The 18105-nt window shown below is 35.5% G+C and overlaps 6 protein-coding genes and 3 pseudogenes across 9 annotated transcripts; 3 read left to right on the forward strand and 6 right to left on the reverse strand.

Annotated features, from left to right (window-relative positions):
• Positions 1-949: 949 nt before the first annotated feature.
• LOC147949330 (major pollen allergen Ole e 10 pseudogene) lies at positions 950-1818 on the reverse strand (annotated as a pseudogene).
• A 1276-nt stretch (positions 1819-3094) lies between these two features.
• On the reverse strand, positions 3095-3865 carry LOC104740972 (major pollen allergen Ole e 10 pseudogene; annotated as a pseudogene).
• A 1500-nt stretch (positions 3866-5365) lies between these two features.
• On the reverse strand, positions 5366-5999 carry LOC109127525 (major pollen allergen Ole e 10 pseudogene; annotated as a pseudogene). The gene has a single exon (XR_015584617.1). The product of XR_015584617.1 is annotated as a major pollen allergen Ole e 10 pseudogene (transcript).
• A 304-nt stretch (positions 6000-6303) lies between these two features.
• Positions 6304-9276, forward strand: LOC104740981 (zinc finger CCCH domain-containing protein 67). The gene is made up of 6 exons (XM_010461739.3): positions 6304-6946; positions 7203-7271; positions 7726-7845; positions 7931-8230; positions 8341-8619; positions 8838-9276. Exons 1-6 carry the CDS (start codon positions 6533-6535, stop codon positions 9000-9002), a joined length of 1347 nt encoding a protein of 448 aa, XP_010460041.1. The 5' UTR covers positions 6304-6532; the 3' UTR covers positions 9003-9276.
• Positions 9277-9683: 407 nt separating this feature from the next.
• LOC104740990 (RPM1-interacting protein 4) lies at positions 9684-10725 on the reverse strand. 2 transcript variants are annotated; one of them, XM_010461749.3, is made up of 3 exons: positions 10466-10725; positions 10142-10354; positions 9684-10048 (listed from the first exon to the last, which is right to left on the reverse strand). In XM_010461749.3, the coding sequence occupies exons 1-3, from the start codon at positions 10472-10474 to the stop codon at positions 10025-10027; spliced, it is 246 nt and encodes an 81-aa protein (XP_010460051.1). In that variant the 5' UTR covers positions 10475-10725; the 3' UTR covers positions 9684-10024. The 2 variants fall into 2 exon arrangements, with proteins under 2 accessions (XP_010460051.1, XP_087347950.1); XM_087491824.1 differs by lacking the exon at positions 10466-10725 and having other exon boundaries at positions 10142-10375.
• Positions 10726-11156: 431 nt separating this feature from the next.
• On the forward strand, positions 11157-13448 carry LOC104741009 (uncharacterized). Its single transcript, XM_010461772.3, has 10 exons — positions 11157-11328; positions 11411-11436; positions 11586-11676; positions 11757-11966; positions 12070-12192; positions 12301-12358; positions 12486-12559; positions 12723-12811; positions 12905-12978; positions 13152-13448. Exons 1-9 carry the CDS (start codon positions 11248-11250, stop codon positions 12972-12974), a joined length of 822 nt encoding a protein of 273 aa, XP_010460074.1. The 5' UTR covers positions 11157-11247; the 3' UTR covers positions 12975-12978; positions 13152-13448.
• LOC104741000 (uncharacterized) lies at positions 13356-15244 on the reverse strand. Its single transcript, XM_010461760.3, has 2 exons — positions 14225-15244; positions 13356-14134 (listed from the first exon to the last, which is right to left on the reverse strand). Exons 1-2 carry the CDS (start codon positions 15034-15036, stop codon positions 13504-13506), a joined length of 1443 nt encoding a protein of 480 aa, XP_010460062.1. The 5' UTR covers positions 15037-15244; the 3' UTR covers positions 13356-13503.
• Positions 15205-16117, forward strand: LOC104741032 (uncharacterized). The gene is made up of 2 exons (XM_010461797.3): positions 15205-15709; positions 15782-16117. The coding sequence occupies exons 1-2, from the start codon at positions 15237-15239 to the stop codon at positions 15918-15920; spliced, it is 612 nt and encodes a 203-aa protein (XP_010460099.2). The 5' UTR covers positions 15205-15236; the 3' UTR covers positions 15921-16117.
• LOC104741019 (nucleoside diphosphate kinase II, chloroplastic) lies at positions 16105-18094 on the reverse strand. Of its 2 annotated transcripts, none has more exons than XM_010461782.3 (7): positions 17692-18094; positions 17459-17515; positions 17274-17360; positions 17051-17131; positions 16841-16953; positions 16707-16756; positions 16105-16396 (listed from the first exon to the last, which is right to left on the reverse strand). In XM_010461782.3, exons 1-7 carry the CDS (start codon positions 17947-17949, stop codon positions 16329-16331), a joined length of 714 nt encoding a protein of 237 aa, XP_010460084.1. In that variant the 5' UTR covers positions 17950-18094; the 3' UTR covers positions 16105-16328. The 2 variants fall into 2 exon arrangements, with proteins under 2 accessions (XP_010460084.1, XP_010460092.1); XM_010461790.3 differs by having other exon boundaries at positions 17459-17512; positions 17692-18004.
• Between the last annotated feature and the right edge of the window lie 11 nt (positions 18095-18105).

The raw sequence follows: 18105 nt of genomic DNA on the forward strand, positions 1-18105 counted from the left end.
CCCCGATAAACCCACGAACCCATCAAAACCCATTTATTTATATGGGTAAAAAAACTTAACCCATATCCGTTTAAATAATAGACAAACAGGGTAAACTCATGGGTTTCTACCCATTTTGACACCCCTAGTCGTGTATTGGAGGATTTTAAGTGATTTAGGAAAATTGAAATTTTGATAGATTTTATGGAAGTTGATATGATTTATTGTAAAAAAAATTCAAATCCTACCTAAAACCATGAGATTTGAATTTTTCTATTTTTAACCTCCAGAATCACTAAAAACATTAAAATTCAAATCCACAAACTGTTTTGAATAACAGTGGATTTTAAAGTCGATTTTTAAATTATCAGTTTAATAACAAGATTTTAGTAGACTTTTTAAAATACATGATTGAATAACATAATATTTGTAAATTTTACACACGTCACTTAAAATATCAAGTTGAATACACCCATCTAAGATTCAATACACCAATTCTTTATAAATTGTTCCATTTGAAAAATATATATTTCCGATTAGAATTTATCATATCTCGGTTTGTTTAAACATGGAAAACACGAATTCAAATATTATGTTCCAAATTTATAAAATTTATATTATTTTTTACTTTTTGAAGTAGAAACTGCATGAATCATGATGTCCAAAAAAAAAGGAGTAAAAGTGATGAAGATTTTCCCTACCACCAAAATGTTAAAAGATATAGAATAACAGAGTGTAATAATGAGTCTATCATTAAAAATTGTTAGGTATTATTGACTTGTTCAGTTCAAACGAAAGTAATAAATACGTCGTGCCACTTATTCGTTTGTATGTGTATATCGCAATTAGTAGAACACACCTCAACGTGTGTTATAATCCTAGTACTTCTTCATTGCATATTGATATTTGACGTAATATATGTTATTGATTAAAAAGAATAAAAAGAGTTGATCTAGTAATTAAATGACTGTTTATTATAAGCAAATCATAAACAAATAAATATAAGAAACTTCATGTTAAGAGTATTGTGAATATAGGAAATTTACAAATGAAAGATGGTAGGAGAGATCTACAACCACTCAAAGTTTAGATATCAGAGATGAAAACCAATTTTGTAAGAATACAATTTCTTCTTGGCATCATTATTAATACTAGTTGCTTTGTCATGCTTGACATGTTTCAACAAAAATCGACACTATTCCACTACCATCTCATATTTTCATGTCTTCACCACATTAAAGAAAAATGCATCATCGCTACAAAATATGAATCGTATTTTTTTTAAAGAAAACCTCAAATCAATTATATTATTTATCTTTAGTTTGGGAATACAACAAATCCGAAGATAATTAAAGCGATGAGTACGTTAAGCACTCTTCGTATAATAATTTTTTTTTTTTAAAGAAAAACTTCTTCAAGTGTAGTAGACACATGAACCGTGACTTGGGTCGTTAAAAATAAAACAGCCCGTTCTGCCAAAACTGCAAGCACTATCGATACGACCATTATTTTGATAATAAAAGTTCATGGCATACGATGCATGGTCTAGTAAAGTATTAGGTTCATAGCAACTTCCACCGGGCTGGATCGGTCTACAGTCAACATTATTAAAGCTACAAGCATAATCGATATTAGCTTGTAACTGTTCGGCCGACGCAGTGTACTTCGCTATACACCATTGTCTGTTGCTAGTCACGACAGGAATCGCCACAGCAGATAGAAGGAGAAAGAATGTTAACAGCTGCGATGACATTTGGAACAAAAAAAAAAAGATAAAGAATTTTTGTAATGTGTATTATATATTGTAAGAATGTAATGTTGTGCATATATCATTTCAGTGTGATTACGAGGTTCTTATATAGAGATGCAATGGAGAACTAATCAGTGAGTTTATGATCGAAGACAAATTAAGGATTTGGGAATCACAATGATATGGAAATTACATATGGAGTAAGTATCTGTTAATGGTACGTTTTTGCAAGTACATGGAAATATATACTAAAGACTTTTCAAGATGGAAAATATACAAAAGACTTTTTCAAATTCTTGGTGGGAAGAGAGACTCAAAAGGTGACAAATCAGAGAGGTGTATAATCGTGTATTGGAGGATTTTAAGCGATTTAGGAAAATTAAAATTTTCATAGATTTTATGGAAGTTGATATGATTTATTGTAAAAAAATTTCAAATCCTACCTAAAACCATGAGATTTGAATTTTTCTATTTTTAACCTCCAGAATCACTAAAAACATTAAAATTCAAATCCACAAACTGTTTTGAATAACAGTGGATTTTAAAGTCGATTTTTAAATTATCAGTTTAATAACAAGATTTTAGTAGACTTTTTAAAATACATGATTGAATAACATAATATTTGTAAATTTTACACACGTCACTTAAAATATCAAGTTGAATACACCCCTCTAAGATTCAATACACCAATTCTTTATAAATTGTTCCATTTGAAAAATATATATTTCCGATTAGAATTTACCATATCTCGGTTTGTTTAAACATGGAAAACACGAATTCAAATATTACGTACCAAATTTATAAAATTTATATTATTTTTACTTTTTGAAGTAGAATCTGCATGAATCATGATGTCCGAAAAAAAGAGTAAAAGTGATGAAGATTTTCCCTGCACCAAAATGTTAAAAGATATAGAATAACAGACTGTAATGAGTCTATCATTAAAATTTGTTAGGTATTATTGACTTGTTCAGTTCAAACGAAAGTAATAAATACGTCGGGCCACTTATTCGTTTGTATGTGTATATCGCAATTAGTAGAACACACCTCAACGTGTGTTATAATCCTAGTACTTCTTCATTGCATATTGATATTTGACGTAATATATGTTATTGATTAAAAAGAATAAAAAGAGTTGATCTAGTAATTAAATGACTGTTTATTATAAGCAAATCATAAACAAATAAATATAAGAAACTTCATGTTAAGAGTATTGTGAATATAGGAAATTTACAAATGAAAGATGGTAGGAGAGATCTACAACCACTCAAAGTTTAGATATCAGAGATGAAAACCAATTTTGTAAGAATACAATTTCTTCTTGGCATCATTATTAATACTAGTTGCTTTGTCATGCTTGACATGTTTCAACAAAAATCGACACTATTCCACTACCATCTCATATTTTCATGTCTTCACCACATTAAAGAAAAATGCATCATCGCTACAAAATATGAATCGTATTTTTTTTTAAAGAAAACCTCAAATCAATTATATTATTTATCTTTAGTTTGAGAATACAACAAATCCGAAGATAATTAAAGCGATGAGTACGTTAAGCACTCTTCGTATAATAATTTTTTTTTTTTAAAGAAAAACTTCTTCAAGTGTAGTAGACACATGAACCGTGACTTGGGTCGTTAAAAATAAAACAGCCCGTTCTGCCAAAACTGCAAGCACTATCGATACGACCATTATTTTGATAATAAAAGTTCATGGCATACGATGCATGGTCTAGTAAAGTATTAGGTTCATAGCAACTTCCACCGGGCTGGATCGGTCTACAGTCAACATTATTAAAGCTACAAGCATAATCGATATTAGCTTGTAACTGTTCGGTCGACGCAGTGTACTTCGCTATACACCATTGTCTGTTGCTAGTCACGACAGGAATCGCCACAGCAGATAGAAGGAGAAAGAATGTTAACAGCTGCGATGACATTTGGAACAAAAAAAAAAAGATAAAGAATTTTTGTAATGTGTATTATATATTGTAAGAATGTAATGTTGTGCGTATATCATTTCAGTGTGATTACGAGGTTCTTATATAGAGATGCAATGGAGAACTAATCAGTGAGTTTATGATCGAAGACAAATTAAGGATTTGGGAATCACAATGATATGGAAATTACATATGGAGTAAGTATCTGTTAATGGTACGTTTTTGCAAGTACATGGAAATATATACTAAAGACTTTTCAAGATGGAAAATATACAAAAGACTTTTTCAAATTCTTGGGAAGAGAGACTCAAAAGGTGACGAATCAGCGAGGTGTATTGAAACCATGATTTTGGAGGATTTTATGCGATTTAGGAAAATTGAAATTTTGATAGATTTTATGAAAGTTGATATGATTTATTGTAAAAAAAATTCAAATCCTACCTAAAACCATGAGATTTGAATTTTTCTATTTTTAACCTCCAGAATCGCTAAAAATCATTAAAGTCCAAATCCACAAACTGTTTTGAATAACATTGGATTTTAAAGTTGATTATTAAATTATCAGTTTAATATCAATAGATTTTAATAGACTTTTTAAAATACATAATTGAATAACATAGTATTTGTAAATTTTACACACGTCACTTAAAATATCAAGTTGAATACACCCCTCTAAGATTCAATACACCAATTCTTTATAAATTGTTCCATTTCAAAAATATATATTTCCGATTAGAAATTACCATATCTTGGTTTGTTTAAACATGGAAAACACGAATTCAAATATTATGTTCCAAATTTATAGAATTTATATTATTTTTTACTTTTCTGAAGTAGAAGCTGCATGAATCATGATGTACAAAAAAAAAAAGAGTAAAAGTGATGAAGATTTTCCCTGCACCAAAATGTTCAAAGATATAGAATAACAGAGTGTAATGAGTCTATCATTAAAATTTCATTTCATTTTTGTTTTAAATCATAAATAAAATTTTAAAAGATACTATATAATATAGTTTAATGGAGTTTTAATGAATCATTTAATGAATCTCATCTGGATTAAAAAAAAAAAACATGAGAGTAAACAACGATCATTACTAGTATAACAATTAATACTTCCTCTGTCTCACAAAGATTGAAGTTTTAGAGAAATTTCTTTGTCTCCCAAAGATTGATGTTTTGAATATTTTTAATAATTTTTGTTTTAATGATTACTGATGTTGTAGAGTGTATGGAGTGTAAAAATTGGAAAGTGGAAAAGTGAAAATAATAAATTATAAATTAATCATATATTCCCTCTGTCTTAATATGTGTGTAAAATACTAAACTTCAATCTTTGTGAGACAGAGGGAGTACATATCATCATTTTTTTTGTTGACAAGGTGGATACATGGATTTCTTTTTTTTTTTTTTTTTTTTTTCACTATGACCTCAAACCCTAGGTTCGTAATGATATAGGAGAAGCCACGTACGATTGATCCGGTGTTTGGGGATTTGAAGCTTTCTGGGAGGTTTTGCTACGATTCCTTCGAATCACCGTAGTTCATACGATAGGGCACCGACCAGGTGAGGTGACGACGTCGGGTCTTGATATTCTGGTCTAGGCATGATCCAACTATATGAGTTGCCATGTATCAGAATTTTGTTCTTTTATGAGTTATGAGTTATACTTTTGGTGATTCAGGAAGATTTCTTGATTTTGGGATACAACAGAATAACTTATATATATATATTAGAGAAGTTTGATGCTTATATAATATTTTATAAATTAATTGGACTTTGGAGCTTCGGCTTTAATTAACAACTTCCAACACATATATATATATATATACATGCATATCTTAATAAGATACGTAAACGCAATCACCATGGCTTGGGTCGTGACGAACTGTAGTGCCAGTACCGCTGAAATCGCATTGCTTTTTGGTGCTACCAAGTTCCTGGTAATACGAGTTCATTACATACGACGCATGGTCTCTTAGTGTATTTGGTTCATAGCAAACTCCACCGGGATTGATCGGTTTACAATCACGGAATCCTCCTTCGTCGCTGCAACACCAGTCTATAGTGTCTTGTAGCTGCTGATCTGTTGCTTTATTATTCGCCACGCACCATACTCCACTGTTTTCAGCTGCCCGCGAGAGGTTTCTTAGTGCTGAGGTCACGGAGACTGTAGATACGAGGATCAACAAGAGAAACGTCAATGATAGAGACATTATTTTTGTTTGTGTGACCATTATTGATTTTGTAGATGGTAGATGATTCAATTGATATTTCTTCACAGAGTGATTTATATTGGATATGATAGAGTTTAATAAATCTTTCATCAAATTTTTCATTTCTTTTTTTGTTTTTGACTCATAAATAAAAAATCTAAAAGATATAGAATATAATTTAATGGATCATTTAAGAAGTCTGACTTTTTTTTAATAGGATCTCATCTTGATAAAAGAGTTGCTTTATCACATAGGGCACTATTTGTAAACATTGCAAATTCAAGTACCGAATATCAAAATTCTACAATATGTGCGAGCCATGAGAAAACTTCAGGGTCTTAATTGCAATTTTGAATAAAATATATATGCGCGTTTTAAAACTTAAATTTTATTACACGATAGGTACATATTTTCACTCTAATTTTCACTTGTGTCGCTTTATAACAAAGAACGAAACTAACCCCCATAAAGCCAAAAACACGATTAGAACAAAATAAAAATTAAAACTTTGATTGTTTCTTTTCTTCGTCTTCTTCTTCGGGTCTCTTCGTTTTGTTTCTTTACCCTTTTTTTGATTTGATCTTCTCTTCTCGGTTGTAAATTTTAGGGCTTTCTGTAAAAAATTGTAATGTGATTTCGAGTAAAATCATGAACAAGCCTGAAGAAATTTCCGACCCGGATCCGAAACAACCGTCTCGATCTTCCTCCGATGAGGTCACCGTCACCGTCGCCGATCGGGATCGTTCTGATCAAAATCAGGGTACTGAGGAGCTAAATGATCAATTTAGGAATGTGGGTTTGGATGATGATGATTCTGCGAATGAGCGGAGTGTGCCAATTAGTGAGGGTAATGTAGAAACAGAGTCAAGGGCGTTAGGCAGCGATCAGAAGGAGGAAGAAGAAGAAGAAGAGAGGAGGGAGCGTGAGAATAACGTTGAGAAGAGAATGATTGTGTATCCAGTGAGACCTGATGCTGAGGATTGTTCGTATTATATGAGAACTGGGAGTTGCAAATATGGATCAAGTTGCAAGTTCAATCACCCTCTTCGAAGGAGACTTCAAGTATTTCTCTTTTTACTTGATCATCTTTGCATGTTCGTATCAGTCTTATGTTTATTCAATCAAAAAGGGGAAAGCTTGATTGAGATTTTTGTTTTAGTTTTGAGTTGCTTCGTTTTCTATTGCTCTGCCTCTGCTCTGTTGGTTTAGGATTTGAATTGTCTAGGGAGAGTATAAGAGGGAAAAGGAGTTAATATAAAAGGAAATGATCTTCTTGTTATCCCCTTTTTAGCTATTCTAATGTTTTGTTTATTGGAAGATTGGTAGGGAGAAAGTACGGGAAAGGGAAGAGGATGTGGATAATCTTAAGTTGATGATGGAGTGCAAGGTTAAATTTCTTTCCTTTACTCTGTAATGGCGCAGTCTTTTCTTGTATCCTTTATGGTACTATGCTCACACTTCGTTCAAACATCTTACACTTGTATGCTAGTCGGGTTATGTTATTGTCTTATACTGTGATTACAAAAGCTCTCTCAGCTAAGAGAATTGTGTATTTGCCAGACAGTGAACAATTAAGCTTTCTGGTGTGGTTATTCTTTGATGATTTAGGTGCTCTTGTTTTGTAAAAGGTGGATCATAAGTAGTTTTCTTTTATCTTAAATCCAAATATATATATTATCATGGTTTATGGAAATAGTATATCAGTCTCTGAATTTCTATGGGAACTACACTCTTTTAACCTCCCTTGTTTGTGTTTTTTCTCTCCTTTTATTCCCTTTTTTTACTTTTTAAATTTTGTCTTCTGATATCCTACATATGCCCCTTAATTTCGAGTTTTGCAGTACTACTTCAGGACTGGAGGGTGCAAATATGGAGAGTCTTGCAGATTCAGCCACATGAAAGAACAGACTTCTCTGGCCTCACGACCAGAGCTTAACTTCCTTGGCCTTCCTATCCGACCGGTATTCCATTAATTGGTTTACACGCTCTAGAATTATGTTTGCAACAGCTTTATGGATAAGCTATAATAGTGTAAGCTATTGACAGGGAGAGAAAGAGTGTCCTTTCTACATGCGCAATGGCTCCTGCAAGTTTGGATCTGACTGCAAATTTAATCATCCTGATCCTACTGCTATTGGAGGAGTTGATTCTCCCATGTTCCGTGGTAATAACGGTGGATCCGTTGGATCATTTTCCCCGAAGGCCCCACTACCCCAAGTCAGTTCAACTTCTTGGTCTTCATCGAGACATATGAACGGTACTGGTACTGCTCCTTTTATTCCAGCCATGTTCCCTCAAAATCGTGGAGTTTCTTCACCTCAAGCTTCAGAGTGGAATGGGTATCAGGTAGATAACACCAGCTCTGCCTTTGCATTACTTATTTCAATGCTTTTTTTCGCTTTATGTTAACAACTATAGTACTTGACTTTTAAAATCAATAATTTTTATCTGTGTAGGCGTCTTCTCCCTATCCACCAGAAAGGAGTGTGCTTCCTCCTTCTACATACTCGATGAACATTAACAATTCAATAGCTGAAACTAGTTCATTCTCACAATACCAACAGCAGAGCTCTGTTGAAGAATTCCCAGAACGTCCGGATCAACCAGAGTGCACTTATTATCTTAAAACTGGGGACTGTAAGTTCAAATATAAATGCAAATACCATCATCCGAAAAATAGGTTGCCGAAGCAAGCTCCATCCTCTTTCAATGACAAGGGCTTGCCCTTAAGACCTGTGAGTTTTTTTTTTTCCCATCCATGCTGTTCATTTCTGCTAATATTAGGAAACCACTGAGAAATTTTGTTCGTAAAATTTAATTTCTTCCCTCCTTGCTGATGCTACATAACATGATCTTTCTGGTGAATTTGTTTCAAGACAAGCTTTATGATCAATCACACACTTCTCTTATTCACACTCTAAACCCCTTTTCCTTTATTTCTTTGTACTTTCAGGATCAGAGCATGTGCACACACTACAGCCGATATGGTATATGCAAATTTGGTCCAGCTTGTAGATTTGATCATTCCATACCGCCTACATTCTCGTCTAGCAGCTCCCTAACCGTAGAAGGTCCTCAAGCTGGCGCCAACGGAAATGAAGATGACAGCTGGCATTAACATCACATGAACAGAAGCCTGCGTAGGGGAGATACTTTTTTCTTTACCATGATAGGCTTTCCAGTTCTTAGGATCAATTTCTTCTTTTGGGTTTGGATTTTATGAGAAACATTTAGGTAAATTATAGTCTCCAAACTATATCTATCTGTGGCAAATCAATGCTTGTTTACAGGATTCTCACCGAATAATTTTTGTTCTCTCTGTCTCTTTAACTGTAACTATCTACTCTTTCACTCTTAAGGTTCAGTCTAATGGAAGCATGACCTGTTATATGTTTTGTACTTCTTCCTTTATGTTGGTGGCTCTTTCTCTGAAGTAATTTCAGAAAGCTTGAGAGAATGGAGAACCAAACAACTACATTATATTTACTTAGATAGCTATGCCTGCTTCTATGTCAGGACACATGTTTCTGCTATGATTATTTGGTGCAGTGTCTTTAACCGGAAACCAAAGCCCTAAACATGGCCTCGGATTCTTTCAGATAGATGGCAGGATCAAATATTGTGATCCCAGTTTTCAGATATTTTGTTTTCAGCATCTTTTTGACTGCAGGTTCAGGTGTCAAGCTCTAAAACCGCAATCTAAACGTATAGAGTTAAGCTTGCGACCTCGTCTAGTAAAACTCGAATGTTAGTATTGTTAGGGTTTAGGGAGATTGAATCTATTGGAAGGCTGTACAGATGGCTTATTATAATCTTGTTTCATTGATATGAAGAATAACATTATATGTCTGAGAAGGACTATTGTCTCATAATCTTATTTCCATCAGAAACCAAGTTCATGGATGGAGTCAGAAGATACAATTTATATCCATTGTGGGGCAAAATGTTGGCAAGGCAAATAAAAAGAAAGGAACAAAAAAGTATACTGAACAAGTATAATATATCAGCAGATGACAGAAGAAGAAAGCTGAGATGTAATGGTCTTTAACCCTTTTGTTTCACTTTGTTTGAGATCATCTCTCTGCTAACAATTCTTCAGCTTCGCTACGCCTTCTCGGATTCTTCAGAAGATGGCAGGATTTAACGGAAGCAAAACCATTTATTCTGCGCAGAAAACATAAATCAGGTGGTAAGCAATCTGAGTTCTTTGGAAATAGAAACATAAAAGTCAGAATGTGAAAAGAAAAAGTAAACTACCTTAGCTTTTGGGTTTTGGGAATCATTGTGATTGTTTTGATCAGAGTTTTGGTTTCTCTGAGGTGTAGCCATACTGTTAGGGCCAGCGCCGGATGCTTTCTTGGTCTTCTTCTCATCACTAGCTTTGCTGAAAATGACAGTGAATCCTTCTGCTGATGCGGGATTGTTCACATCCCATTCACCAAACTTTGGTAATGGCTTCCCTTTATTTTCCTGCACCACAAAACAGAACATTCACTAGAGATAAAGAAGAAAGCTAGAGACTTTATAGGAGAATGATCATCATAAATGATGCACAAAAAAAAGAGAGATTGTTGTTCTTACCGTCGCCATTGTTGAGATAAAAAAAAGCAAGTAGGAAAATATCAAGATCTAGAGACTAGAGACAGAGATAAGAAATGTGGGAGAAGAGAAAAGGGAAATGAAGTTGTAATATAGAGATTAGAGAGAGAGAGAGGAAGGGAGAAACATAAGAGGGGAACACGTCGTCGTCGTTGACAACAGCATTAAGCCATTAACCAAATCAAACCTTTTTTTTTTAATTATACATTACATATCTTCTTCTTTCCCGCGTAGTTAACCTCAACCGTACTACCTAAATAAATTATGTTTAAACAAAACTTTTAAAAAGTGTCAACAAGCGTTGAAACAATACCAATATAAACGTGGTATTATTTGAGACGTCTTTTTTAAGCTGATTTGCTAATGGTTTTGCTAAGGTCGATTATTTTTCCATTTTTTCAGAAGGCAAATTTGTTTTTGATATATTGTCAAGAAATGTTTGGTGAAGATAGTAAAATATAAACGTGTGGTATTATTATTGAGAAAGTCTCTTTAATGAGAGGGGAAAAAAAAAAGTAGTTTATCAGTAATTAATTCTGTAGTTTACTCTTGGATTAAAAAAAAAAACGAAAGAGGCGTAGTGAGAGCCCAAGAGCGCGTTGTTGGGCTTGGGCCTAATAGAGTGTCTCGAAATCTCACTGTTTGGATGCAGTGATATCTCTCTCCATCACCCAAAAAGAAACACAAATTAGAAATATTTGCAGAGAGAGAGAGATTTATTAATTTCCCGGCACATCAAAAAAACTTTATCGCTACTAAGTTCGATGGGAAGACTTTGGGAATCACTCCCCGTGACTCTTCTACTCTCTACTCTTCTTCTTCTTCTTCACCAATCACTCGCTCAGGTATTTTAAGATTCTCACCTGTTTCATTGATTCAGCGATTTTTGCAGTCTTTTTAACGCTTCTTCTGATCTCTTATTTGTAGGGATTCGAAGAATCTGAATCTAATAGGTGAATCTCTCACAAATCCCACTAGATTCTCAACTCTTGTCTCTGTTACTTAAATAAAAACAGAAACTTTCAACTACCCTTGTTGTAGTTTTGTGTAAGATTTATTTTGCAGCTGCTAATATTTGTTATGTCTTGTAATGGAATTATAGATTGGTTAACGAAGAAGAAGTAGGAGGTATTGCTCCAGAAATACATTGTTCCCGAGCAAGAAGTCGAGCTGCTTGGCAGATTCTACAAGATGTAAGCAGACTCTTCACACATATTGAGTTTGGTTGCAAGATCCCTTAGTTTCCTATAATTTGGTTGATTTATGATTGCAGTATTTGACGCCGTTTGTGGAACGAGAAAGATATCAAATTCCAAAGACATGTAGGCTTCATCCTGATAATGATTTATACAGAGATCAGGAACAACACAAGATTCATGTCGATATCTTCGAATGGAAGTGTGGTTACTGCAAGAAAAGTTTCAATGAAGAGAAGTTCATTGACAAGCATTTTGCCACTAGACATTATAATCTTTTGAATACGGTTTGTAGATTCTGTTTTTACCTTGGTGGTCTGGCTTATGTGTGTTTTCAAAGGAACTCGCTTTTTGAGACTGATTACTAGAAAACTTATTTGATTGTTTCAGAGTGATACAAAGTGTTTGGCCGACTTGTGTGGTGCATTGCATTGTGACTTTGTATTGAACTCTAAGAAACCTAAGACCAAGTGCAACCCTGCAGCTGTTGCCAAAAACCGTCATCTCTGCGAGGTTTCTCTTTCAATATTTCTTTGCTTTTTTCTGCTCTGGATCCATGACATCTTGATACTCTATTTTGATACTAATGATACTTGTTTCTTCCTTCTTTTGTTTATCTAGAGCGTTGCCAATAATTGTTTCCCAGTAAGTCAAGGTTCCTCAGCTAGCCGTCTTCATGGTACGTTTCCTTACTGTGAGGCCTTCCAAGTGAATCTTTGCTCATTGAATACTAGATGTTTTCTCAAATAAGTTCTCTCAAGTGTGCCTAAATCACCCTCTTTGGTTTTGATATTTCATGACTGAAGAACACTTTTTGCGCCAATTCTGTGATGCTCATACCTGCACTGGAAAAGATAAGCCGTTTCCTAGAGGAGGCAAGGTAAGATCTGTTAACCTGTTGAAGTCACTTATGTGTGCTAAATGAGCTTGTTAGTGATTTCTTAAAGCAAATCTGTTTTAATTTTTACTTCTTTTACCATGCTTAACCAGTAAAATAAATATATTAGTTTACCATTAACATCTGATTATGCTAATACGTGCAGAAGAGATCAGGTGTCTTCTACCTCGCAATATCAATATTGACCTTGATGCTACTCCCACTCTTTTATCTTCTAGTCTTCTTACATCAAAGGTACCCGTATCATGTTACTTGTTTTTATTTCCCATCATTGCTCTGTTCTTCAGAAGTCTTTGGTCACTTTGTTGTTTCTATTGTCTTTAACAGAGAAAAGAGAACCGGAACACAAGAGTTGCGTCGGATTATAAAAAGTGGAAAGAAACCAAAACCATCATAAGATGGTAATCCACTCAAACACTGGCTTATTACATATGTACAAATATCATTCTCTAGACAGCCTGAGAATCTTGCTGAGCTAAAGTCTACTATTTCTCTTTCTTGAACATTGCCTTAGCCTATCGAATCATTTCAGTTCCTAAAGTCTACTCTTTCTCTTTCTTTAACATTTTGTCAGGTGAGCTTCAGACTGCTCATGAGAGAGCAAAACGTGTTCAAATTCGATATTGGTTTGGAATGGTGACTCACAAATCTTCCACATTACTTCTCCTTTTCAAGCCAAACTACGGATTCCCAAAAGAGAGTGTTTCTTTGTGGTTATGAAGTTAGTTGCTATGGATCTCAGATGGATTACATACTGTAAGCTTGTAGAAACAGATGATTCCGTCCACAGAAGTAGGATTAGTGATTAATTCCATTGTAATTGTATCGGACCTTCATACATATCAATGAAAACATCCAATTTGAAACACAATCTATAATAATAAGGATGCATAAAAACAACCTTTCTTTGTTAGTAACTTCAAAGTTTAAGGAGCTACCACGCCAAACGCTAGAGATATCAACTCATTAGAGAGGAGGAAACCATCTGGATCTTTAAGCCTAAGGTACCTCACATGATCCTCAATCGTCACCTCGTCATTTAAACCTAAGGCTTTGACTTCATCACTCGTCACTTCTCTTCTCATATCATCCAAACAAACAATGTGCCCACTCTCCACATAAGGCTCATACACTTTACAGATAGAGTTCACTACCTCACTGCCAAAAGCTTCTCCAAACTCCTTAAGATCAAGCCCTTTAGATGTTCTGAAAGATAGCATTAGGATGTCTGTCGCGACATCCTTGAGATCAACAATACCGTTTCCACACCAGTTTGCTGCACCATTCTCCAAGTCAGCCACGTAGTTTGTGTATTCCTTAAGCCTCTTTGGCCTCGAAAACCTCAACCCTCCAACATAACTCGCTGAACCTAAACCGAAAGCATAGAACGGTTTGTTCTTCCAGTATATCAAGTTGTGTTTGCACTTGAAATCACCTTTTGAGTAACTGCTGACTTCATAATGCTCATAACCTGCACCACGAAGCATTGATGATGCTGTTTTATAAAACTCCGCAGATTGTGTTTCTGAAGGAAGAGGAGCTTGTCCTGGAGTGTACCTATACAAGTTCATGATCTCAAATCGTTACTGCTCAAAATACACTCAAAATCTAAAGCATCAGTAAGCATAATTTGGATAAAATACTTACAAGTTTCCAAACTTTGTACCCTGTTCCACTTGGAGATCATATACAGAAACATGATTGGGCTGTGAATCAATAGCTAATCTCAAACTCTCTTCCCACATCCCCAACGTCTGATGAGGCAGAGAAGATATAAGATCCATACTCCAATTCTCAACTCCACACTCTTTAACAAACTCTATAGCCTCATACACTTGAGAGACACCATGAGCTCTCCCACAAGCTTTCAAAAGCTCATCTTGAAAAGCTTGAACACCTAAAGACACTCTGTTCACTCCCAACTCCATCAACTCCTTCAGTTTCTGACCATCAAAGGTCCCTGGATCCATCTCCATTGATATCTCAGCATCTGGACTCAACCCGAAATTCAAACTCAATGTATCCAGAACCAAAGAAACAAGCCTCGGAGGAACAAGAGAAGGTGTCCCACCCCCGAAAAACACAGTCTTTAGATTCGGGTTCGCATCAAAATCAGTTCTTGTCGCTTTAATCTCTCTAACGAGAAGATTCACATAGTTTGTAATACGTGGGTCATCTTCTTTACCTTCCTCGTAGACATTAGAAGAAGAGCCTAGAGCTAAGATTGGGAAGTCGCAATAATGGCAGCGTTTACGACAAAACGGAAGATGAACGTAGGCAGAGGTTGGTGGACCTTGGTGTAAAGTCGTAAGATTGGTTGACGCATTTCGTCGAACACTTGGTGCAGTAGTATCATCTTGAACAACAACAACCTTATTAAAAGCTTGAAAAATAAACCTCGACGTCTTGGGTTTACCTCTAAACGATGAAAAAATCGGAGAAATCGTCGTTTTCAACATAATTACCAAACCAAACCAGAGAAAAAAACAAAGAGATACAGAGAAGACTCTCAAAAAGAGAGAAGAAGCTTCAAAGATCAATGCTTTAAGACGTCGTCGTTTTAGTCGGAAACCAAATTAGTAAACTCACTTAAGACATAAACCACTCTGATTAGTAAAACTAATTACTACTATTAAGAAGAAAAAACATTATAATAAGAATGAAAGGAGTAATCACTTTATTCAGACAGGACAGGGAAAAAAAAATGGCGCTAGAATCGATAGCTTCTCTCTCCGATCTCCTCTCGTCTCTTGTCTCGGCGAAACCACCACCGTCTCCGTCGAGTCTGAAACCTATCGCGCTTCTTCCGTCTTCCGTGTCCGCGAAATCATCATCATTGCAGTGCTTGGCGATGACGACGAGGGTTTTAACGGCCGGTAACGATGACGTCAGCAACCGCGTGGCGTATCCTTCGCTGGCGAATGCGAATCTCGTCTTTTTCAAGTCTGGTTACTACAACGTCGAGGTGGTGCCTAAAGAAGGCGAATCGGAGGAGCAGCTGGTGAATGATTTCAAGAGGTCGTGTTTTAGAGCTGGTGTGTTGCAGGAATCTCGAAGACGACGGTTCTTTGAGAGCTCTCAGGAGAAGAAGAAGCGTAAGACTAAAGAAGCTGCTAAGAAGTATCGGAAAAGGTCAGATTTTTTTTTTTTAACTCTAAACACACTTGAAGAAGAAGTTTGAGTCAATAGATTTTGATTTTACAGGAGACCAATCCCTAAACCAAAGCCACAATCAACTTCAGAAACTCACAAGAGCAGGAATGTATCCAGAGAAGATGAAGAAGACGATCACTGGGAACTTCCTCCTGAGGATATTGAGATTCCATATACCAACCGGTCTTAGATGTGAACAATCTTGTAAAGCCACTCTCTTGTCTTGTGTAGGTCTGCACATTCCTCCTTTTGATGTTCTTAGCTTTGGTCCTTAGAAAAACTTAACATTGCGCGGTGTAGGAGTGAAGATGAATGATTTTGGAGTTGTTCCTGTAACGTTGAACTAAATGCAGATGAATCTATAACTCGAGATGTTTTTGTAACAAAGAACCAAATACGTATGAATCTATAACTCAACTGGATTACATTGGAAAGTGATCACTTAAGATATGAGAAGAAATAGGATAAGCCATAAATTGGCAGTTATGACATTGCCGCCAAAATCAAGAACAAAAAGACCAAAAGCTCATTCTCAGTGACAAGAAAGGAGTCAAAGAAATTTTAGACCATTATAAATTGAATCTGTCTTCTCAATGATTCACTCCCTTAGCCATGAAGCTAGAGCTGAATCCCACTCGCATAGCTCGCCTTCTTTGAACCACAGAGCTACACCAAAACCACAAGAACCAAAATGTCAGCAGATGAAAACTAAGAGTTTAGCAAACTAAGGAATGAGAGAGAATACTTGGCCAAACTAAGACAATGAAGAACTATGGAAATAGTATTAATCACTTAGCGAATCCAAACACTTTGTGTAGTGAAGTGGCTTTATGTGTTCACTTTATTTGAAGAACAAATATGAAGCACCTTGATTTGCATACTAAACCAAATTTCATTAATGCCACTAAATAAGGCGTAGTCAATGTCTCAATGACAAAAGATTGGTGAACAATTTTTGAGAAACAAGAAATCTCACCAATCTCACGCTTGCCGTTATCAGGACTGTCACTACCATGCACAATGTTCCTGCAAATAGCATAATGTAATAGATACACCATGAGAATCATCTTAAATGCTTACATTCAACAACAAAGGTAATAAGAATCCAACCTTCCAGTTTGTACAGCAAGATCTCCCCTAATAGTACCAGGTTCAGCTTGGAGAGGATCTGTTTTCCCTATCAGCTTCCTGGCTGAAGCAACAACACCAACACCTTCCCAAGCCTTTACAAGATTTAAAACATCACAAGCAATTTAATCAATCTAATTCACAAGTTGAAAATCCGAGAAAGTCAAATAGGAGTATATTGATAAGCCGTACCATACACACAACTGGGCCTGAAGTGATGTACTCAATCAGGCTAGGAAAGAATGATTTAGCACTAAGATCCTTGTAATGTTCCTGCCAACACAAGATTATTCTGTCAATCAAATAAAATGTTAAGTCATGTTCTAGTCAAATCACCTTGAGAAGCATCTAAATAACCTCATTAAACTACTGATGATATGATCAATTACATAAGTGAGTAATGAGAGTATCAAACCTCAGCCAATTCTTTTGGGCACTGAAACATCTTAAGTCCAATTAGTTTAAATCCCTTCTTCTCAAAACGAGAGATGATTTCTCCAACCTAAGAACATCAATACAGAATTGTAAACCAAAATACCTATCACATTCAAAAGCTCCATACAGAATTTGCCTAAGAAAACGAGAAGCAAAGTAGCTTACAAGGCCTCGTTGTATACCATCAGGTTTAACCATGATATAAGTCTCTTCAACTTCCTGCTGAAACAATACAGAAGAACAACGTAATAAGCATCAAAATCCCAGTAAATTGCAATGAGATTCATCAAATTTGAATCCTAAGTTCCTGATTTCAATCATTACTCTCGGTGAATTTGAAAACAAATACACAACTAAACCAAACTAAAAAATACTAAGAAGTGAAGATAAATAGCTACCATAGAAGCGACAAGGTGAGGGAGGAAGATTCCGGAGTCGGCGGAGCTGGAAGCGCGAAGACGGCGGCGAGACGATGAATCGCGTGAGAAGAGACGGAACTGAGGACGAAATGCGGCTAGCTCAGTGCGTAGGTTAACCTTGGCCGGAGAGCAGTATGGATTGAGATTTGCCGAGTTTCTTTCCGGCGGCGAAGAAGACAACGACGACGAAGCGACACAGAGAGTCCATTTACTAACCACAGCAGCGACTCCCACCATTTTTTTCTCGCTTTGTTTCAGCTTCTCTCACTGCCCTCTGCTTCATCTAATAAGAAGACCAACTTAAAATGACATACTTACCCTTTATCCAGAATCGTAGAGGATTTTGGGTTCAGTTGATCAATCAAAAAGTATAGGGGTCAGAAAATAAATGTG

The sequence above is a fragment of the Camelina sativa genome, chromosome 2 (assembly GCF_030686135.1).
Source record: "Camelina sativa cultivar CO46 ecotype springtype chromosome 2, ASM3068613v1".
Classification (NCBI taxonomy): Eukaryota; Viridiplantae; Streptophyta; class Magnoliopsida; order Brassicales; family Brassicaceae; genus Camelina; species Camelina sativa.